Below are 16,649 nucleotides of genomic sequence, written 5' to 3'. Positions count from 1 at the left end.
ACAAAAGAGAAGAAAATATGGGAAGGAAGTCATGGCATGAGCAAGTTGGCTTCCATTAGTCAAACATTCATCAAACTGGTAGATGATTCCATTCTCTCCATGGGACAAAATGCTTGTCCAAGGATTTCAGACCTTACAACTACCCCTGTTTTACGTCCTATCCTCCTCCTGTGCATTGTACTTATTTACAGCATGACTTGTATGGCTCCATATTTTTCCCTGTTTAGAAGAAGAAGAAGAAGAGTTGGTTCTTATATGCAGCTTTTCTCTACCCGAAGGAGGCTCAAAGCGGCTTACAGTCGCCTTCCCATTCCTCTCCCCACAACAGACACCCTCAGAGGTGGGTGAGGCTGAGAGAGCCCTGATATCACTGCCCGGTCAGAACAGTTTTATCAGTGCCGTGGCGAGCCCAAGGTCACCCAGCTGGCTGCATGTGGGGGAGCGCAGAATCAAACCCGGCATGCCAGATTAGAAGTCCGCACTCCTAACCTCTACACCAAACTGGCTCTAGCTAGAGAAGAGGAAAATCTTTCTTCAGCTCAAGGTGGAACTGTAGGGTGGCTGGGGAATTAGAGGAGTTTATCTCTTTCCTGTCCCTGAGTGGAAGGACCCATAATGGCTCTTGTTACTGAAAATCTTGGCTCAAGTAACTTAGTGGATTTTTTAAAAACACAAGGTATTTCTCACCCAGTCAGCCAAGCAGCCTCAGCTTTCCCCAGATGCCTGTTAATCTGAACAAACATGTAGCCTGCATGCAGATATCATGACAAGCTGAGAGTGGGCATGAACACAACCTGCTCCCATGTGCAAACATTTCCCTTGTTCTCCCCCTTCATGCATAAAGCTTGATAAAAAGGTTCCTGTCTGCTCAAGTTTCAAATAGCCCTGACATCCAACTCCACATGGCAATGCAAATCAGCAGCTTGTTTACTCCAATGTACTGGGATTCCAAACTGAGGGCCATTCCGCATCAGGATCTATGTAGCAAATTGGTTGTGGAATGAAAAAACACCATTTTAAATAGTGGAATTCGTCGTTATGCATACCTGCCTTTGTAGTGGAATCCAGTTGCATTTCTATCATTTCCCACAGGGTTCCGGTCTCGGCAAAAATCGCTAGCCAGGAAACGATATTGCCGAGCTTTGTCCCACCCCTGGCCGTCAAGCAGCCAATGGGCGGCCGTTATCATGCTCCCAAAAAGCCCCTTTCCCTTTAAGGAAGGTTTAAAAAAAAAACACATGTTGCAACAAATCTGCGTTGATTCGCTGCAACGGAGAGACCCATCTAGCTAGCAGGTGGTGTTTGAGCTGCCGTTTCATCGTTGCCACGCTCCCCCCGAGTGAAAAAAAATACCCCCCTTGCACGGGCAAGATTTTCGGCCGAAAAAAGAGTGAAAAATAAAGGGAGAATAAACCAGCAAACGGGGCTGTGTGTTGCTTGGTGCCTGGTGACTTTAAACAGCTCTGGGGAGGGACTGCAGCCGGGGAAGCCTCGCTAGGTAAATGAAGGCTCGCCGGTGCGTTGATCTCCGCTCGCTCCGAGAAAAAAAAATAGCGATCGCTTCACCGGAAGATCAGAGGAGAGAGCTAGGGGAAGGGACTTTGCAGAAACCGCAACAATGGTAACGCAGAAAACTTTCCCGCTAGTGTTGCAGATTGGTTGCAAGAGTGTAGCGCTTTCCGGAGGGTGAATCCACTTTTTGGAATTTCCCTGAAAGCGCTACAACGAAGCGCTTTTTGCGGATCGATTTCAGGAGTGTTGCAGATTGTCAACGATGTTGTGCATAACAGCAAAACAGTAGCGATTTCAATTTGCAACCATTGTGCTATTTTGAACAAATGTGGAATGGCCCTGAATTTTGAAGTTACATTAATCATATTGACTTTTGAAACTACAGAATTAAAGAATCACATATAAGATTGTTTGAATTTGCCTAATCATTATTATGGTATGGACTATAGCTTATTGTGACAGGTGAATGCAATCAGTAAGTGATGTGGGCTATCACAGATACAGCCAGCAGCAATTTCTGTGCTTGCTGTGCCTGGAAGTGAAATGACCTAATGACTCAAAGTAAGTTGCTTCTGCTGGTCACATTTGTTTACATTGCATTAGCTTACATGACTGCTTATTTGGTTGTGTTGCCTACTTGAACAAGAAATACAGTGTGTGAACCATCCCTTTCATAGCTGTGTCTGGAATAAGGCAAACCTAGTTCTCCCCAAATCATTGGACGCTGTGTGGGTCTCCTTATTTTGTAAAAAAGACCCATCATGATGGGATTCACAAGCCAGCAACTCATGGCAACCCGACTGCAAAGAGAGATTTACCTTGACCATTGGCTTCAGGTGTTGTTTCTTCATCTGAAACCATTCTGTTGTTCCTAACTGAGAAAACAGGACATGGCATGAAAAGCACTACAGCAGCATTCTGCATGCTCCCAACTACATTTAACACCCTTATGAGGGGAATGATCAAGCACCACTCACATACAAATAAAGCACCACTCACATTTATCACTAGGATGAAATATTTTGAGTGTATGGCGCACTGTGAGTCATCGACCCTTCCTTACCCCCTCTAGGGGATAAATAAATTGAACTGGGAATCTAATGATTTTACTATCTCTGGGATAGATTGGAGAACTTATTGTCTGCCGCATCTTGTGCTTTTACTCTTGTATTGTTGTCTGTGGTTTTAACAAGTATTTTATTGGGTTTTTAAACAGACTTTGTAACCCGCCATGAGCCATATGGCAAGAAATCTAATAAGTAAGTAAGTAGGTAAGTAGGTAGGTAGGTAGGTAGGTAGATAAATAAAATAATTATTTGGCCTGATGATAGAAGGCACAGCACGCCAGACGTCCAACAATATAGAGAGAACACTAGGATTAAAACTAGATCTTGGAGCATTCCTATGCAATACAACAGAGAAGAAAAAGTGTCCCATACATTTCTCCATAGTGGCAGCAAGGGGCAATCCAAGACCAGCATTTAGGTCCAGTTTAGAAGAGGATGGATAACCCTCCTATTCTCAGTTTCACTTGACTGCTGAATGAAAGAACAACCCCATGAACTGAACTATACCAGTGGGTTTGGGAGGCAAGAGTATCAAGACACCTATGTGGCTGTGTACCTTGAGTGCCTCTGTCACCATTTGTTGAAGGTCAGGGGTCACAGTACAAAGTTCTCTGAAGGCTTTCATTTTACAAATCTGGACCAAGAGCCTGCAAAGATGAAAATCATTGTTGAAAAAATATATTTAAGATCTAATGTTTCTGGATCTCCTTTCACATATCCCACAAAATAAGTTTGTCATTTCTCTTTTGGCTGAGCTCCTCTGTTTTTCATAATGTTGTGACAGACAGAGATTCAAAAGGTGAAGTCTACAGAAATGAGGAAAGCTTCCACTGTCACGTTTTCACCCTGCTGGAACAGACCCAGCATTCTCTCAGTAGCACAGGGACAATCCAGGATTATTCAGTACTGATTTTTGACACGATACCCCAAGCCCTATAAAACCTGCTAGAACAAATCTTGAGAGACCATGCCCTATAATTTGAAGGAGTATTCCATTTTCAAGGGAGCTCTTTGGAGGAGATGGAATTTTAATTGCAAGCTGGGGAGAGATGATGAATGACAGTCCTATATGGAGTCCCAAAGGAAAGGCCAAAAACGTGCACCTATTTATATAACTAGAATAAAGTTGGTTTTGAAATGAGTCAGGCAAGTGACTAAGAGTGCCACTGGTTGTAAGGCTAATCTTCACTTCCCCGTTTCACTTGTCCTAACCCCTGGCTAGCAAAAACATGATAAATCAGTAAACTGACATGCTTATTGAGGCACCATTTATAAAGATCACCAAATTCAGCTTCTCTTAGTAAAGAACATTGGGGTTTTCCTAGCATAGAATACACAAGCCTCAGTTTATAGTCATTCAGGTAACAAACCTGAGCAGTGACTGTAACCTCTGTGTAGAGTTTGGAGCAGAGAGCGGGAAGACAATCCGGTACCTCTGGAGGAGAAAGGTCCCGTAGGCCAGCAAGGACTGGAAAGACTCAGCCAATTCTGCTTTCTGAAGAGAGCAACAGGAGGATACATTAGCTCTATTGAAGAGATGCTGCAGTGTTCAGCAACTCCTGATAGCAAAGATCCCTCTGGTTTGTCACAAAATTCCCTGCAATGGCCCAAACAGGGCAGGGGCTAGGATCAGGAAGAAAGCATGGCTTTCCCACTTCTAAAGGCAAAAATAGCCAATACAGATCTCCCATAAAGGGCAAAGGTACAAAACAAATATCAATATTTCTGTAGTAGGAAGCAAAACCTGATGCTGTCACACAGGGATTGAATTTATGCATTGGTGGTTTTAAATCTGTATCAGTATTGCTAAGCAAATACATACTGGGAACTCAGAAGAATTCCCTTGTATATAAATCTTTATTGTTTTTCAGTCTGATTCCCAGTGGACTGGGATATGCTTCCAGCCCTATGGACTAAGGTATGGCTTTAACCTGTTCAGGTTTTAGTCGCCCTTGCACCCACTGGTATTCTATGCCAGTAATCTGGTGGAGTAGACAATTGCTGTTGAACTCCAAGGTCAGGTAGAGCTTGCTGTAAGCCAACCACTTCCTGTGTCAAAGAGAAGAAAATAATTATACGAAGCATTGAAATAATGATGAATAGAAGGAATCAATCCATAAAATTACAAGGCAGCAATATTCCCTCTGTTAGAGGGATTAAAATTAATACAACAAAAAACTGCAATCAGAAAATGTTCATATGGAAATCAATCATATTAGGCATCGGTTTTTCTAATTTCTCTTAACAATAAAACTCTACATTATCACAGAAGCTGGAATTTGTTATAGTAGAGCGAGGGACAAAAGAACAGGAAGAGATTATGCTGGAATTGCAATCAGCAAGTAATTTGGTGAAGTCAGCTTTGAAGGGCTGTTGTTAAGCTGTTTAAGCGACTGAGCTGCACCTGTGTGCTCACTAGTGCATCAAGTGGTCACAGGTTGCCATTGAAACAACCCAAGCACATGTCCTGGGAATTCTTTTGTTTAAGATGGGTTCCCGCTCACTTCCTCTTTCTGTAGGAAGAAGAGATCAGTGACTGTAGGTGCTTGCAGAAGCAAGGAGCAGCCATTAGGCTCTCGGCTCTCTCCATAGGCAGTCTGCCTGCAGCTTAGCCACAAGAGGCTTGCAATATGTTTTCTTTGTAACTGTCTTTTAAGCTTTTGTACTCAGCTTCAGCAATGAGATTGAAGCAGATGAAAATGATATATTTTCTGTAAATAACCATGCAGTAAAGATTCTCTCTTTTAAACCTCAAAGCCCTGTGAGTCAGGATCTGTGCTTCATCCACAAAGGTAACTAACATCAGCATACTTTCAAAACACTCTGTTACTCCAGCTGTATTTTTCTGGAGGGACCTAAGATTGAACCAAAACCTAAAGTCCCAACAGATTAGTATATAATTTCTAATTTGTGTAATTAATAAGAAGCTCCATGGAGTGAGTCACATTCTGTATATAACAAATGATAACGAGACAAGAAGAAACACCAGACAGACTCATGAATAGGTTTCTAATCTAGTCAAACAAAAATCAGCAGAGGCATCCTAGTCAGAAGGGTGTTATTAGAAGCCACAGTCACACAGTATATCTGCAGAATTGTTTACAAACATCTTGATGCAATGGGGAAGAATCATAACATTTCTTAAAAATCAAGAGAATACAAGAGTAGAGCTGGGAACAGAAAGTCCCCTCCCAGAAGTAAGCTCTCAAGTCAGGTTTGTGAAGGCTGCCACAGGAAATACTCACGCCATATCCTGATGGAAGTTAGAAAGGTCTTTCTGAGATGCATGTAGATACAAAATGGTACTAGCATGCTTGCTCAGCTCTCCATCCCAGGATGTGCTGCCAGCCTGTGGAGGACAACAGGAAAAAAGTTCCTCCTGCACGCGGGTCAGGTAGAAAAGAACAGAACTGCAGCAATTCAGTTATTTAGTGCTTTTCCTCACTGATACTCAATTTTATTAGGCTCTAGATATCTAGGATTATCCACAGAACTGTAAAGATGAAAGAGACAGAAGCACCACTAGGTCCAGCCCTCTGTCCTGAGGCTATATAAATATGACCATGAACATAGTTTATTCTGGTCAGATTTCACTACCACTACAAGGGGAGACAGGGAAGGTTTAGGGTGTCACCCATAACATCATATCTCTAAGATCTGATTTTACAACAGCCAGTCATCTTGACTGTTGTATCTGAGCACAGCCTGTCCATACTTTCTGGTGTTTAAAAGTCACAGTACCTCATTTCCGCCTCCATCACATGTAATAGGACGTGTCCTACCACTCCAGTGAGAAAAACTAGAAGCTTAGTGGAGGAAAGCTCATTATGCTACAGAAAGTTACTCCAGCCTAGGGCTGGATGTACCACTTTTCTTGTCTACATGCTGCACAAGTGCTGAAGCATACCTGTGGATGTGCTTCTGTTGGTGGAGCTACTAAACGGACAATCAGAATTTTTCTGTGAATATCTGATGGTCGTTCCTCCCCCCCCCAATAAGATTTTCTAAGATGTTGCAACTGCACCCAAGCGGGAGAGGTGGATGAGCTTCCATAGAGAAGAACTCAAAAAAGGAGCACATGACTAAATACAAATGCATAGTTGCACACATCACCAACCTATTTTAAGAAGATGAATCTATATTGCCACAGTCTTGGCCTCAATGCCCCCAAACCGTTTTTGTCCCCTGTTCCATCTACCTGGTGCTGAAGAATCTCATAGGAAACCAACTGCTGAAGAAGGTGCCGGTGGACTGTGTAGCTTGGCTGTGTTTTGCTGGCTGAGGTTGCCCTCTAGAAAAAAGGGAAATAAAGCCCGGGATTCAGCTCTTAAAGAAAAGGGAGAAAGTCCACTTGTGATCAACAACTCACCCGTTTATGATATCAAGGAAACTTTGGGATAGTCTCTTTGACCGTTCAAATTTAGCAAGGACAAAATTGGCAGCCTGCTGCTCCTTACTTATTATATTTTATTCACCATTCTCTAAAACACGTTTTATTTATTTAAAGTATTTGTAACCCATTTTTCAAACAAAGTTCCCCAAAGATATTCACAATACAAGGCTTTCCACATACAACAATTAAAATCCACCTATAACATGATGTAAAAGGCAAGAAGTGAGATGGTAGGTAAACTCACAGCAGAAAAGATGGTATTAAAGAACTGGTAGGTTTGGATGTGGGAAAGGCAGGTCTTCATGTAATCCCGTGACCACTGCATTTTTAAAGAGTTAGATCTGGGCTTTTTGGACTCAACCAGAGGCCCAACTTGTGTTCCCTGCAGCCACATAACAGCTGCGGAGAAAGGCTTTTTCAAAATGAAGACAAACTGAAAGAGGCTCAGAACATGGCCCTGGTGGGAGAAAGGGCTCACTCCTCCCCCCCAACCCCAGCAGTTTCCACGCTGAAACAGCAGTGGCAGGGAGCTATTTATCCACTTCTTTTTTGCTATGTGTGAAGTATTCTGTGCATGTGAAATAGTAAAAACAGAGAAATAACTCCTCCCCAGCACAGAGAAAATGGCTGGGAGGTGCAGGAACCTCCCCCCACCCTGTGCAAGAGTTCCAAGCCCATTTGGGAACTACTTGGTTTTTTAAAAAGTCATTCCCTGCAGCTTCTGTGTGGCCCTCAGACCATGTAGCGCACTGAAGCTCAATCTCAGCACTTCGAACTGGGCCCAGAAACCAAATGCTAGCAAGTGAAATTGTTACAAAATTGGCCTATATTCCTCCTAGGTCACTCCAACCAGTAACCCAAGCCAACTGTAGTTTCTGAACACTTTTCAAAAACTACCCAACTCAGAGCACCTTACTATAACTAGAATGAGAATTACCATGCCTGGGCCCATTCAATACACATGACAAAGCCAACGTCAGTAAGAAATGAATTCCCATTGCTTGGGATCTGCTAGCCTTCTGAGGGAGGGACTTCCATCATCACCCAAAAAAGGCTATGCCCATGGTAGTCTGGCTTTCAAAGACTGCAACATGCAGAGCAAGGCCTCTCCCAGCTTTTCCCGTCAGTACAACCCTCTCCTACCTTTTTGTGCATCAAGAGGAACTGCAAGTGGCATTGTCCTCGGTTGGGATAGGTTTCTGTGCGAGGTTCCAGAGTGTGCCAGCAGTCTTCTCTGCAATGCAGGTCCTGCCCAACAAGGAGAAGTCAAAGTTTGTCTCAGAAAGGAAGAAAGGGTTCTGAAAGAACTGAATTCTTTATCAGATATAGCAGGAATATTAAGAAAATGTTATTTCATAATAATCCTGCTTTGAAAATATGTATTTTAATGCCAATTAAATCACTGAAAGTCTTAAATTGCAGGTTTAAATTTGTTCACTGACTAAAGGTGACAACCTGAGGCAATTCTTGGGACCTTTACAGGGCCTGAGGGTCTGTAAGGAAATGTTTAGGTGGGTCCCCTTCAAACCTCTGTGGGTTCTATCCATTGCAGAGAGCCAATAACCACGCTGAGACCAGATGGTTGAAAAAAGGAAAAGGGTTTACTAAAATCATTCTAGAGTTACATAAAAAAATCAGATAATCAATGCAGAGATGCTGCGTGACAGAAAGCAAAGGAAGACCCCGTCTAACACCATCCTCCCTAAAGCTGGGAGACGGGCGAGGTTCAGGTTAATAGTAATTCTCTTTGAAGGTGCCTTTTGCACCAGCAGAATTCCTCCCGATGGAAATTAGGATCTGCAAGAATGTCTTAAAGGTGCTACTGGACTCTGATTTTATTGTGCTCCTGGTCTGAGGAACCGTTTCCATTTATACCCAGCAAGGCATCTTTGAAGTGCCTTGGCTGGGCAATAGAAAATATGTGAAAACTGACCATTTGGCCCAGTGTTGCTTTGGTGTGACCCGGGCAGGAAGAGACTAGGCCATTTTGCACAATGACCAATGTTGCTAAATGTTTGCAGTATGCAGAAACGCTATATTTAATAGTGGAATTTCGTCATTCCGCACACCTTCAATTCTAGCGGAATACTGAAGTCCCAGTAGCAGTCTATTCATTCCCCACAAGTTTCCAGTCTCGCCGGAATCGCAACAAAGGAGGCGATATTTTTCCGCGTTTCCTCCCGCCCCTGGCCATCAATCAAACAGAACAGCCAATGAACTGTTGTGTTCGTGCTCCCGAAAAGCCCCTTTCCTTTAAAAAAAACCCAAAAACACCAGTAGCAATGAGTATTTGTTCATTCGATGTCTCAAGACCTTTTTCGCTGGCGTAGGAGCTGGCGCTTTTAATCATTTACATGCTCTTCAAGTAACCCCCCTCCCCCAGGGTCCAATTTCTGGCCAAAATTACGGGCAGTGTCGAACAAGGGGCTGTTTTGTGCTCAGGAACTTTAAAGACAATTGCAGAAGGGAGCTTTGATTTACTGTTAAGCACTTCTGAATTGCTTGTGAAGGGACTTCAGCCGGAGAAGCCTCCCTTATTGGTTGCTTTCGCCAGTTTAAGGGGGGGAAATGGTGATCGCGTCCCCGGAAGCTCGGGGGCTAGAGCTAGGGAGGGAATTCTTTCTACCGCTATTTTGAGAATGCCCATGTGTTTTGCTGATGTGTTGCGGCTTGTGCTCTGAAGTGTAGCATTTTTTTCAGGGGGAATCCACTTTTCTGGATTTCCCCCTAAGTGCTATAAAATTCCGATTGTTGCTGGAGTTTGGCGGGAGTTTTGAGGTTTGTTTACGACCTCATGCGGAACGTTAAATGAATAATGTTTACAAAAGGTAAGACTTCGGCTACATTTAAGTTGTGCGGAATGGACCTTGATAATTTGATATTATCACAGATCCATCTAGGGAAGGCTTAACAATTTATGGCAGGGCTTGACATTGTGCTGTTTGCATTAGCATTGTGGGGTGTTTGTGTTGGGAAATTACATGGGAGCTAGCCTTTCCTCACAGGGTCATAGGCAGTGTAACTCTTCTACCTTTTCTATTTGATGGAAAAAACCCAAATGCAGCATTCTTTCTGATATGTCTAAAGCCAGCAGATAGCTTACAATTGCAAGCTATTTCACACTCAACTGTCTCTCTTCAAGGCTCCAATGGATTCTCTCAATAAGATTTTGCAACATTCAATTTTTTAAAAATCAAGATAATCTTAAATTGCCCTTTAATTGGTTGATGTCCATACTTTTCTGGTTGCAGGATTTTTAGGACAGAAATAGAATTGATTGATTCATTAATTTTATTTAATTTATATCCCTCAGCTATCAGCAAGCTGTCTTGTGGTGGGTTACAGATAAAACCCCAATAAAACATACAGTTAATTACCTTGTTAAAACAAAAATTAACACCCCACCCCCCCATGGAGGTGACAGTTCTAACTAGATGTTATCTGGTGCCAAGGGGACTCAGAGTGCTGGTTTACCACAGTCTTCCTCCTTCTGGAAAGTGCTGGCAAGAGGAACAGAATAGGAGAAGGAGGGGGAGGGAGAGGGAGAGGGGGGAAGACACACAATCGGCCCTCTCCCTATTGGGCAGAAAGGGAAACAAAACCCAACCTAATTAGCTGAGTTAGGAACCTAAAGGTTGAGCTACAAGGAAAGTTCAAAATGCAAATATTTATTACAATAAAGTGCAAAAATTTAAAACATCAATAAATCACAATTATATACTTTGTATATATTTCACAATAACACTGTGGGCCTTTTCGCACGGGGATCTTTGTTGCAAATTGTTTGCGGAATGAAAAATCGCCATTTAAAATAGTGGAATTCGTCGTTATGCATACCTGCCTTTGTAGTGGAATCAGTTGCGTTTTTTAGCGTTTCCCACAGGCTTCCGGTCTCGGCAGAAATCGCTAGAAAGGAAGCGCTATTGCCAAGCTCGTCCCGCCCCTGGCCGTCAAGCAGCCAATGGGCAGCCGTTAGCATGCTCCCAAACAGCCCCTTTCCCTTTAAGAAAGGTTTTTAAAAAAAAAAAACGACCCATAGCAACGAATCTAGGTAGATTCGTTGCTACGGAGAGACCCATCCAGCTGCCTAATGTGAGCTGTCGTTTGATTGTATGATCGTTTGCACGCTGCCTCGAGTGAAAAAAAAAAATCCCCCCCCCTCTCACGGGCCCGATTTTCGGCTGAATTTATGTGTTTATTTATTTCAGCAAACGGGCTTTTAAGTGGTTTGTGCTTAGTGACTAAAGGTGAAGGACTGAAGCCAGGGAAGCCTCTAAACAGAAAGAGGCTCGCCGGTGCGTTTATCCCCGCTCGCTCGGAGAAAAAAAAATGGCGATCGCTTCGCCGGAAGTTTGGAGGAGAGAGCCAGGGGGAGGGACTTTGAAGAACCAGCAACAATGGTAACGCACAGGTCTTTAGCGCTACTGTTGCAGATTGGTTGCAGGAGTGTATCGCTATCCGGAGGGTGAATCCACTTTTCTGGATTCCCCTGAAAGCGCCACAACGAAGCGCTTTTTGCGGGTCGGTTGCAGGATTGTTGCAGATTGTCTACGACGTCGTGGGTTATGGCAAATTAGTAGCGTTTCCAATTAGCAACCATTGTGCTATTTTGAAGCCGTGCGAAATGGCCCTGTATTTCACAACAATACTGTACAAACATTTCACTTAGAGGAGGGAAAGATTCCTGTTAGCGGCAGAGTATAGGACCTGCAGTAACGGGTTTAAACTATGTGCAGAATGAGATCGGCTAGATAGTAGGAAAAAATTTTTCACAGACAGGGTTGTTTAGCAATGGAATCAACTGCCTAAGGAGATGGTGAAGTCCCCCTCACAGGCAATCTTCAAGCAATGGCTGGATAGGTATTTATCCTGGATGCTTTAGGTTGTTCCTGCATTGAGCAGGAGGCTGGACTAGATGGCCTGTATGGCCCCTTCCAACTCTATGATTCTGTGATTCACAAACTGTTTAACGCTTTACAGGTAAGAAACAACATCTTGGACATGATTTAGTCTTTAATCTGGAGCCACTTCAAGTGGGGGAGCATAGGCCAGATGTGTGCTCTCCATTGGGTCCCTGTGAGGACCCATGCAGTCATGTTCTAAACCAGTTGAAGTTTCCAGAGCAGTCTCAAGGGTAGCCATGTGTAGAGCGAGTTGCAAAAGTCTAGTCTAGAGGTGACTGTTGAATGGATCACAGTTGTTCCAGTCAGATGTTTACAGGTTAGGTCCCAGTTGCCATACCTGGAGGATATGGTAAAAAGCCTGGCAGGCAGAGTTTGTGATCTGGCCTCCATAGACAAGGAGGAGTCCAGGATCATGCCCAAACTCCTGACAGAAGTCATATTTGTTACTTGGACTTGTCAAGAGCCAGACGTTGTACTAACTCACCTATGACATGCCAACTCAGCCAGAAGACTCAGCTATCTTAGCTATACATCAACTTGAGACTGATCTGACTTCATCACAGGAGCCCAATGGACAGTACATGGGTATTGAGAAATTATGAAAGTGCTGGACAACCAAAAGGTTTTTCTGGTAAACATCATAAACACTATAGCTTTCAATATGAATCACAACCAATTATTGTTCATTTATTTTCCTGACATAGATCTCAAGATGACAATATATTAAAAGATAATTCTATCAACCCTGTTCACAGGTATTGTAAGGGCTAGCATTCCTCCATTCTCAGTCTTATTAAGGGGCTGATTAATACAAAAATGATAAAATCCCTATGGATTAATACAGAAATGATAAAATCCCTATTTCTTGAGGTGACAACCAGCCACATGAAAGCTTTAAAATGTGTTGACAGCTTGCTTGGAAGCAAACACTATTGGCTTTCTGCCACTAGCTTATTCCTACGTAACTGTCCAGTTGGATGATCCACAGATAGCCACAAGGAGCTCTCATGAAACATCAGCTGCCATACTAAAGAGTGAAGTGACAATTCATATCAAGAACTGAGTAGGACATTTACTTTGGATGTGATTCATTTTTCACATGTTCACCCAGCTCTTTCATACATGGTGCTCATGGTTTGCTTCCTCACCTGCACACGAAGAACCACATTCCCCAGAAAGTCATGCTGCCCTTTGTCCTTCCGAGCATCCTTAAAAATCCTGGAAAAGAAGAAAGCAAACCAAGAATAACAGTACAATAGCAAAACTTGCCCTATACTATACTATACTAAGCACTACAAAATATTCTGCATTTTGTTCTTCAATTGCCTGATTTGTTTAATAAGAACACCTAAATTAAGAGAAACACTGCAAAAGGGAGGGGAAGACCGTGATATTAGTACAAACCTCTTGAGACCATGGAGGTCTGACAGTTCTCCAAGTTTGTGGCGTACAGATTCAACTTCATCAAAGTCCCTGTAAGAAAGGAATAAAAAGAGGGAAGAGCACTGATGGTGTCCCTTTAAGATCTCCAGTGACAGATGGAAATTGTCTCGCTGCCTTAATCCAGTGACATGAAGCACCTGAACAGTCCAGTTTCCTGTCTTATGGGAAAAGTATGATTGAGACCTATTGATGGGCTCTGAGAAAACAGGCCTGGAAGGTTTAAACTCTGCTTTCTTAAGGAGTCAGCTCATAGGTGAGCCACCCACTGGGCAGATCTAGGTGACTGCCAAGACTACCAAAAGAGGCCTTCTGGTGGCAAGTGGCAGCCCAGAGGAGCATCCTCAGCTCCAGCAGCCCCCCCCCATGACCTTGCCTGCCTATTCTCGCCCCACAACACCCCTGTGAAGGGAGGAAGAACAGGAGCTATCAGTTCCATCACATTGGGTTCTGCTCTCTCTCCCTTCTTTGCACCCCATCCCTGAGTGAGTAACATTTGAGAGCTCAGTCCCAAAATGCTTGGGGAATAACATACAAGCATACTTACCACATATCCAGATGGAACTGGGCATTCTCGACATCTTTAAACTCACTGCAAGACACAGTTTGAATATGTTTTTAGTAAGATTATATTTTTAGTAAAATTTAGTAAGATTCTTTGGGCCAAAGAAGGATTACATCTGAACATCAAATAAAAAAAAAACTATGACTACTGAAAAATTACAAAATTTTAAGGTTGGCAATAAAAAAATTTTAATTGTTCAAGATTTTCTGCTTCTTAGTTCAAAAATCAGCCAAAGGGGAATCTGCAGCCAAAGAATCAGAAGGAAATTTAGGCCTGGAAATGCAGCCATGTGGGAACTAGAAAAGATCCTTAAGAGTAAGGAAATGTCACCAGACCAAGACAATTCATACTACAGTATTTGCTATTACTATATATGAATAAGAAAGTAAGACAGTTTAAAAAGCTGACAGGAAAACAGGTTCATTTGAAATGTGAATGTAATTAAAGTTATTATGGATACCATGGACTGTCCACAAGACAAATAAGTGGGATTTAATCAAGCCCAAAATCTTCCTAGGCTCTAAAATGACTAAACTGAGGCTATAGTACTTCTGGTTATACTATGAGAAGAAAGGGCTCATTGATTTAATCAAGCCCAAAACAATAATGTTAGGAAAAGTTTAAGGCAGTAGGAAAAGAGGAAGACCCAACATGAGATGGATTGTGTCAATAAAGGAAGCCATATCCTTCAGTTTAAAAGACCTGGCAAAGGCTATTAAGAATAGGATGTTTGCAAGGCCATTCATTCATAAGATCACCATACTTCGGAAGCAATTTGATGGCACATATAAATACTCCTCAAGAATCCTATACAGGTGAAATATTAGGTTAAAAAGTAAAACAGGCGACAGGGTTGTGAACAGGCCTGCAGAAAAAAGTCCTGTTCCTTTAACAGAGACATATAGAAATAGGTAGCTGAAGTTTTTCATGGCACGGAGGTAAATAATATCCTATTAATCCCCTATCACAGGGACATGACATTTTTAGTCATATTATTGGCAACAGTAGGAAAAAGGGCATGCACAGGAGAGATAAAGATAGGTATCCCCACCACCACCATTTTAATTCAGAGCAGAAGCAGGTAGAAGCTTTGAAACATTCATGGTTCTCTTCAGTGTTCGCTCTCTCAGGTAGATACCAAAAGGGACTTGAAATGAGACAGCCTAAATTTGCAGCCTTCCTCATCACCCTGCTGCAGCAACCTTATTAGTGAAAGCATTCCTCCCAGGCAACTGGAAGCCCAAGGCCAAAATAGATTCAAAACCACAACAGTCAAAGAAGCTTAGAATAAGCTGTTAAAATAGCCAGCAAGGAACCTTCTGCTTAAAAGACTCATCATTGCTGCCGGCTGGAAGCAGCAACAGGCTCCTCATGTGGATTTATGGAGCACGAAACTTAGAGAACTAGCAGTAATGGCTAAACTAACAGATTTGGTCAACCACAGACTGCCAGAAAATTGCTACTATAATTCCACGACAATGTTGATACATAACAGGGCAGGCAGCGATGGTTCTTGCTTGTGGCTCCTTGCATGTTCAGAAAATATATCAAGACAGAAGCAAAACAAATGTGGCAAGGAGACGTACAGTATAAAGGTTTCATTCCACACTGGATTTAATGTCTGAGGGATGACTTGGGTGCGATGGGTCTGGTCTTCAGGGATCAGATTCTTCACCACAGCCTTTGATCGTTTTTTGTTCTCCTGGTGTTCTCCAGAAGAGTCCTGCTTTTTATTTTCTATCCCTAAGAGGCAGTAGGGGTCACTGAACCCTGAAAGCAAAGAGGCACCTCTTGAAATACGATTACACATGGAATAGCTAGAAAGGAAACATTCTGATGCAATCCAGAACATAATACCACAGTTGTGCCCACCTTACCCTACAGAATAAATCAGAAGCTAGAGGAGCAAAGCCTTAGCCTTCCTGGTTCCCAACACGTTTGCCGAGCAGGGGAGTCTAGACTCAACCTGCTCTGTGGAGAGCCCTCAACTTTGTCCAAGATAATAAATAGTGAGATGCCAAAAATGACAGTTGGTTCAGAGAAATGGAATCTAGCTGTAGAGTCCAGGACCTCTAATGGATGGATTGAGACCCTACTCAAGTGCTGTACAAACATGCCCTTCTTCCTCTCCCCTGTAAAGAACGTCTAGTTGAAAAGAGATGCTGGATGGTTCTGTGTCTCAGTTCCTTTGAGCCCTGCCTATAGATGAGTGTACAGTACATACATTACAGGGCAACAAAATCAACAAGAGTCCAAATAGCAGTAGGGAGCCAATAGTCTATTGAACCAATCCCCAAATAAGGACGTTCTGAACCTTGGCCTGTTAAGCTACTTTCTCACATTAAGGAAATGGCACTGCTTGGAGGTAAGCACAAAGGCAGAAGTACAGTGTGGCTCTCAAATAAGATTATGGGTATTCCCAAATGTAGGTTTTAAAAGCAGAGCTCAGGATTGCACAGAAGCAGAGCCCCCAATTTGTCTATTTGAACTGTAGATATCATTCTACTCACCACTGACATCTTTACCTAGAATTCCCCTGGCTTGTTTCACAGTTGCTTTAAGACAAAAGATTGGACTCTGAAAGGGGAAAAACAGGTCTCATTTGAAGAATTAACGCTAGCCACAAGCCACCACACATGCAGCACCATACTTGGCCCAGGGAGCCTGATGCCATAATGGAATATCTAAATGATTTTGGACTAGGTACCAAAACAGTCTGCTATCCTGAGCCTCTTAAAGGAAGGATGGAATACAAGCAAACTAAATGA

At 42.8% G+C, this 16,649-nt stretch overlaps 1 protein-coding gene across 11 annotated transcripts in view; it reads right to left on the bottom strand.

Annotated features, from left to right (window-relative positions):
- Positions 1-16,649, bottom strand: part of UNC13D (unc-13 homolog D) — an 80,763-nt gene that overhangs the window by 33,053 nt on the left and 31,061 nt on the right. For 10 of the 11 annotated variants that reach the window (XM_077327786.1, XM_077327793.1, XM_077327792.1 and 7 more), the window contains 12 exons: positions 16,392-16,458; positions 15,468-15,651; positions 13,864-13,908; positions 13,281-13,349; positions 13,025-13,094; positions 8,116-8,220; positions 6,778-6,870; positions 5,825-5,928; positions 4,511-4,628; positions 3,950-4,074; positions 3,136-3,226; positions 2,331-2,387 (listed from right to left, as the gene is read on the bottom strand). In XM_077327786.1, coding sequence (XP_077183901.1) covers positions 2,331-2,387; positions 3,136-3,226; positions 3,950-4,074; positions 4,511-4,628; positions 5,825-5,928; positions 6,778-6,870; positions 8,116-8,220; positions 13,025-13,094; positions 13,281-13,349; positions 13,864-13,908; positions 15,468-15,651; positions 16,392-16,458 — 1,128 coding nt within the window. The remainder of the gene's footprint in view (positions 1-2,330; positions 2,388-3,135; positions 3,227-3,949; positions 4,075-4,510; positions 4,629-5,824; positions 5,929-6,777; positions 6,871-8,115; positions 8,221-13,024; positions 13,095-13,280; positions 13,350-13,863; positions 13,909-15,467; positions 15,652-16,391; positions 16,459-16,649) is intronic. The other variant, XM_077327788.1, reaches the window with a different exon arrangement.

The sequence above is a fragment of the Paroedura picta genome, chromosome 3, assembly GCF_049243985.1.
Source record: "Paroedura picta isolate Pp20150507F chromosome 3, Ppicta_v3.0, whole genome shotgun sequence".
Taxonomy (NCBI): Eukaryota; Metazoa; Chordata; class Lepidosauria; order Squamata; family Gekkonidae; genus Paroedura; species Paroedura picta.
The sequence above is the reverse complement of the archived record's forward strand: the minus strand, read 5'-3'. Positions and strand labels throughout refer to the sequence as shown.